This window comes from Pelodiscus sinensis, chromosome 1 (assembly GCF_052426305.1).
Source record: "Pelodiscus sinensis isolate ZL-2025 chromosome 1, ASM5242630v1, whole genome shotgun sequence".
Lineage (NCBI taxonomy): Eukaryota > Metazoa > Chordata > Testudines > Trionychidae > Pelodiscus > Pelodiscus sinensis.
This window is the reverse complement of record NC_143052.1, coordinates 303,309,940-303,315,488: the sequence shown is the minus strand read 5'-3', so window position 1 is coordinate 303,315,488 and position 5,549 is coordinate 303,309,940. Positions and strand designations below refer to the sequence as shown.

Here is a 5,549-nt window from a genome sequence, read left to right as displayed (position 1 = left end):
AATGACTGATCCCATACTCAGGGAGAAGAAGTTGCTTAAGTCTGTCTTACACATCTTAGAAGAAAGGTTAGAGGACAACTACTGGATTGTCCGTCGAATGGCTGTAAGAGGCCTGGGAAATGTAGTCTATGGGGCACCTGAGAAGGTAAGATAGAATACTGAATACAATGCAGCATAACTAGAGAAACTAAAGGAAACAATTGCTCAGGATTTACAGAGGCCATGCACAATGCACTAGGCCAACTTCTGCTCTCTCATACCCCTGTAACCTCTTTGCAGTCAATACACAGCAGGTTGGTTCCCTTGGTAAGCTGGGCATAAGGAAACAATATGTACTTAATATGATCATATGTAAATGTATACTCCTAGGAATGAAGAGTGTAGGCCATACTTCCAAGATGAGAGATTCTATTCCAGGAAACAGAGACACTAAAAAACTCAAATCATGATAGATAATCAGCTGAACGTAAGCGCCCAGTACAAAGCTGTGACCAAAAGAGCTGAGGTGATCCTCGGAGGCATAGACAGAGGGATTCTGAATAAGAATAAAGAAGTTATTTTACCTCTGCTTATGGCACTGGTGTGAGAACTGTTAGAATACTATGTCAGGATCATGCCTGCAATTCAAGAAGGATGCTGATAAATTGGAGAAGAGTCACAAGAATTTTCAAAGGGCTAGAAAATGTGCCTTTAGATTCAATGGGGGGGGGGGGGAGGAATGAAGCTAAACTAATTCAGACTGATAGTAAGGCATACATTTTAATGGTAATTTTAATCATTGGAACCATTTACCAAGGGTTGTGGTGGGTTCTCTATCAGTAGCAACTTTAAAAACAAGATGGGCTGTTTTTCTAAAAGAGGTGCTCTAGTCAAACAGACATTATTTTGGGGAGGTTCTGTGTTGTGAAGGAGGTCACAATGGTCCCTTTTGGCCTTCAAATCTAAGTAATTAGAAATCTAATAGGATTACATAGGTGTAATATGGCACAGAGTTTGGCTTATTGTAGCTAGTACCTGATGTAAAATATAGCTATAGGTCACTAGGGGGCAGATGAAATTCCCACTGCTTCATAATTGCTAAAAAAACATATTAGAAATGTGGTTAGTGGAAAGTGTTTTTTAATGTCATATGTCTGAACAGGTGAAAAAGTACAAGAAGTTTCTTCTGGAGACACTGATCAGGACTTTAGAAGAGACTTTCAGTTTTGAAATCATTATCGAATGCATGAAGGCACTGGCCAAAGTCCTGAAGGAGCTGAAAGGGAAGGACATAGGTTCTTCCTTCAGAGACCTCACCATACAGATCCGGAAGTACTTCGATAATGTACGTGAACAGAAGCCTTCAACCCCAGTTCAGCTGACATTGATGAGGCTCCATTTACAATGCATGATGTGTCCTCACTGGGCATTGTTCATGTCAGAATGAAGTGATTTTAGGCCTTAGGGAAGAGATGTGTTTTATGGCGGAGCAGAGAATTAAGAAAATGAGGATGCCATCCCTGCTCCTTCAGTCTCACCCTTCTGTTCATCTTTATTTCCAATGAGAATGGCAAAGGAAGTATGAATACTAGATTAGGTAGCTGCATAACAAGGAAAATGGGCATACAGGGTGTAATGGACTGTTTTGGGCCTGCTCCATACGATTTTTATGTCACCTGGTTGAAATTATTCCATTTTGCAGAGAAGTTTGAGATTTCAAATTTTGGTTTTGTTCCTATTTGGGGGACACACCCCCCAGCCCAAATTTCAAATCTCTTTGTGAAACAGTAATACTATTCTCAACCCAGCTCTACTGGGAGCCTTGCCTGAGGGCAGTCTACTGGCAGACTATGCTGGAGACAGGGAACCTGGAAGCACTGGGAATTAGAGGTGCCAGGGTACACATTTCCTGGCTCCTTGTCAGCCTGCCAAACAGGCTGTTCTGAAGGTGAGGGCCAGGAAGCCCAAGATCTCAGTTAGCCTGCTAGATGGGTCACCAAGAAGCTGACCAAGTACCCCTACTTGGCTTCTGGAAGAATTTTGTCAAAATTGAACTGTCTTCAAAGTATTTTGAAGAATCAACACATTTGGCCCAAACTTGATTAATTCCAGTTCTTCTAAACTTCTGTAGTTGGAATCACTCTACTCTAATGTAGAAGAGACAGCTGTGCTAGATACATGATGTGGTTATCTCTTCGTTACCAACCTGTGTGGCTTTCTTGGCTATAGAAGGACAACACTCTTCGTGCATTGGCCTTTGTCCTGTTTGGTATCCTGGCCGGCTCTGCAAAGAGAAAATGGAAGGACTATTTTGCCAAGCAGGTTAGACAGAGCTGGGTCACGCTTCTGCTGCACCTGCAAGATCCAAGCCCTGAAGTTTCAATGGTAAGAATGACAGTGACTTAAATACTAAGCAAAAAGAATCTTCCTCCTGTTGCCAGGGGAGCTCTGCTATTCCTTCCTGCAGTGGAGACCTAAATTCTTCCCTCAGTTCATTGCCCTCCTTTTGAGTCAATCCCAGACAGGCTGGTCCTTAGCAGCCAGGGTTGTCTCACTGGAGTTCAGGATAGGTCATGGGTCTGATCCCAAGAGTTCATTCCTGCCTATCTCTGCACCCCACGTTCCTGCCTCCCCACAACAGAGGAAAGATCACAGCTATGCCTAGTGAAGCAGCTTTCATAGCTACATCTGTTCTGAAAAAACATTGCTGCTATCTCCAGTTTTCAGTATTATAAAATCATAGAACCATAGGTTTGGAGGAGACCTCAGGAGGTCACTGAGTCCAACCTCCTGCCCAAAACAGGACCAGCCACAACTAAACAATCCCAGCCAGGGCTTTGTCAAGCTAGGACTTGAAAACTCTAGATTTAGAGGTTCCGTTGCCTCCCTAGGTAACCCATTCCAGTGCTTCACCACCTTCCTAGTAAAATAGTTTTTCCGAATATCCAACCTAGACCTCCCCCACTGTAACTTGAGACCATTGCTCCTCATTCAGTCATCTAGTACCACTGAGAACAGCCTCTCTCCATCCTCTTTGAAATCCCCCTTCAGGTAGTTAAAGCCTTCTATCAAAGCTCCCCTCACTCTTCTCTTCTGAAGACTAAATAATCCCAAATCCCTCAGCCTCTCCTTGTAAATCATGTGTTCCAGCCTCCTAATCATTTTTGTTGCCCTCCGTTGGACTTTCTCCAATGTATCAACATTTTTTAAGTAATGGGGTGCCCAGAATTGGATGCAATACTCCAGAAGTAGAATCCCTTTCCCCCTATTAAAGTCATGCTGGCATATTTTCTGTCTATTACTTCAGGGGAATCACTTTTATTCTTGGGGTAGATGAGCAGTCAAGGACATGAGTTCCATTTGAATGAGCACAATACGTGTTATGGAACAATTCACTGGTGCAACCCTCTTTTTCAGGAGTGCAGAGCTACATTTCATCTCTGTGCCCCATTTTTGGGACTGAAGAGGCTCCAAACTATACTTAATGAGCATCTTAGTTGGAGAACCGAGCTGAACCCTGAGGAGCTCCAGATGGATATCTGCAGACACCTTGTGAGTGACCTATAGAATTATATGAGATTATTGACAGCATAGGCTTGTGATGTAGAAGCAGGGGGAATGTGTGATGGGCAATGTAAGTATCTATGGGTATGTCTACGCTACAAAGTTAGTTTGAACTAACGGACGTTAGTTCGAACTAACTTTCATAGGCGCTACACTAGCGCTCCGTTAGTTTGAATTTAATTCGAACTAGCGGAGCGCTTAGTTCGAACTAGGTAATCCTCATTCCACGAGGATTAAGCCTAGTTCAAACTTACTAGTTCGAATTAAGGGCTGTGTAGCCCCTTAATGCGAACTAGTGGGAGGCTAGCCCTCCCCAGGTTTCCCTGGTGGCCACTCCGGCCAACACCAGGGAAACTCTATGCCCCCCTCCCGGCCCCGGACCCCTTAAAGGGGCACGGGATGGCTACGGTGCCCGTGCCAGGTGCAAGCCTGCCAGCACCCAGCCAGCAGACCCTGCACCTGGTGCGGATCGAGCCACCCACCCGATGCCCCCCAGCCCTCCCCCTCTTCCCGGGACCAGGCTGGCGGGTCCTGGGAGCTTGCCCGGGACCGCAAAAGGCGGGCTCCCTCCTGGGCTAGTGCGGACATCGTGGACCTCGTCCACGATCTCCGCACTAGGCACAGGAAGGTGGCCGGCTAGGGCAGGAGAGCTGCCAGCCTGGCCACCCAGGAGCAGGAGTGCATGAAAATCAAGGTGGTCCACTGAGACCCCACGACCCTGAGCCCTGAGCATACAATGGCCATCCTGGGTCAGACCAAAGGTTCATCTATCCCGTAGCCTGTCTGCCGACAGCGGCCAACCCTAGGGACCCTGGAGGGGATGGACCGAAGACAGTGACCAAGCCATTTGTCTCGTGCCATCCCTCTCCAGCCTTCCACAAACTTTGGGCAGGGACACCTCTCCTACCCCCTGGCTAATACCACTCCATGGACCCAACCTCCATGGCTTGATCTCACTTCCCTTTAAACTCTGTTCTAGTTGTAGCCTTCACAGCCTCCTGCAGCAAGGAGTTCCACAGGTTGACTCTGTGCTTTGTGAAGAACAACTTTCTGTTACTAGTTTGAAGCCTGTTACCCATTCCTTTCCTTTGGTGTCCTCTAGTCCTTCTTTATGGGAACTAATGAAGAACTTTTCTGTATGCACCCTCTCCACCCAACTCCTGCTTTTAGAGACCTCTATCCTGTCCCCCCTCCGTCTCCTCTTTTCTAAGCTGAACAGTCCCAGTCTCTTTAGCCTCTCTTCATATGAGACCTGTTCCCAACCCCTGATCATTTTAGTTGCCCTCCCCTCTGCCACCCCCTTTTCCCAGTCTCCCCCAGTTTTGTTCAATAAAGACAGATTCCATTTTTGAACACAATTGTCCTTTATTTTGTACATCAAGAAGAGGGGCTAGGGAAGGGTAAGGGGAAGGAGTTGAGGGAGGAATGGGGTACGCGCCCCCGATGGGGAGGACTGGGCTGGCTCTGCGGGCTTTTGGGGTGGAAGCTCTCCTGCAGCCCCCCAATTGCCCCATCTCCCCAGATGGCAGGCTGCGGCAAGTGCAGCCGGTCTGATGACCAAGTGCTGTGATGTGCCCAGTGTGGGTACTCCGGGCACTCCAAGCCAAGACTGCTTTGCAAGCGGGGCACCCCTGAGAACTGTCTGTCCGGGGTGGGGGTTGGGACCCTTTAAGCACAGCCCTCGGCTAGCCTGAGACAGCATCTCCACGCTCTAAGTCCTCCTCTGATGCCCTGCCGGCACTGCTTCCGGCCATCCTTAAGCCCGGTTCAGGGTCCACTTAATGTGGACATGCTAGTTCGAATTAGTAAAATGCTAATTCGAACTAGTTTTTTAGTCTAGATCCGTTAGTTTGAATTAGCTTAGTTCGAATTAAGTAATTCGAACTAAGTTAGTTCGAATTAACATTGGAGTGTAGACGTACCCTATTAGAGTGGGATACAGGACTGAGGGTGAGAGGAATGTAAATCTGCCATAGATTCCCACTTTCCCCACTTCTACACAGCCT

General features: G+C 47.0%; 1 protein-coding gene across 1 annotated transcript; it reads left to right on the top strand.

The window, feature by feature from the left end:
• LOC142824858 (protein maestro-like) lies at nucleotides 1-3,590 on the top strand. Its single transcript, XM_089776369.1, has 4 exons — nucleotides 1-145; nucleotides 1,142-1,324; nucleotides 2,209-2,364; nucleotides 3,397-3,590. Exons 1-4 carry the CDS (start codon nucleotides 2-4, stop codon nucleotides 3,544-3,546), a joined length of 633 nt encoding a protein of 210 aa, XP_089632495.1. The 5' UTR covers nucleotide 1; the 3' UTR covers nucleotides 3,547-3,590.
• The last annotated feature ends 1,959 nt before the right edge of the window (nucleotides 3,591-5,549 follow it).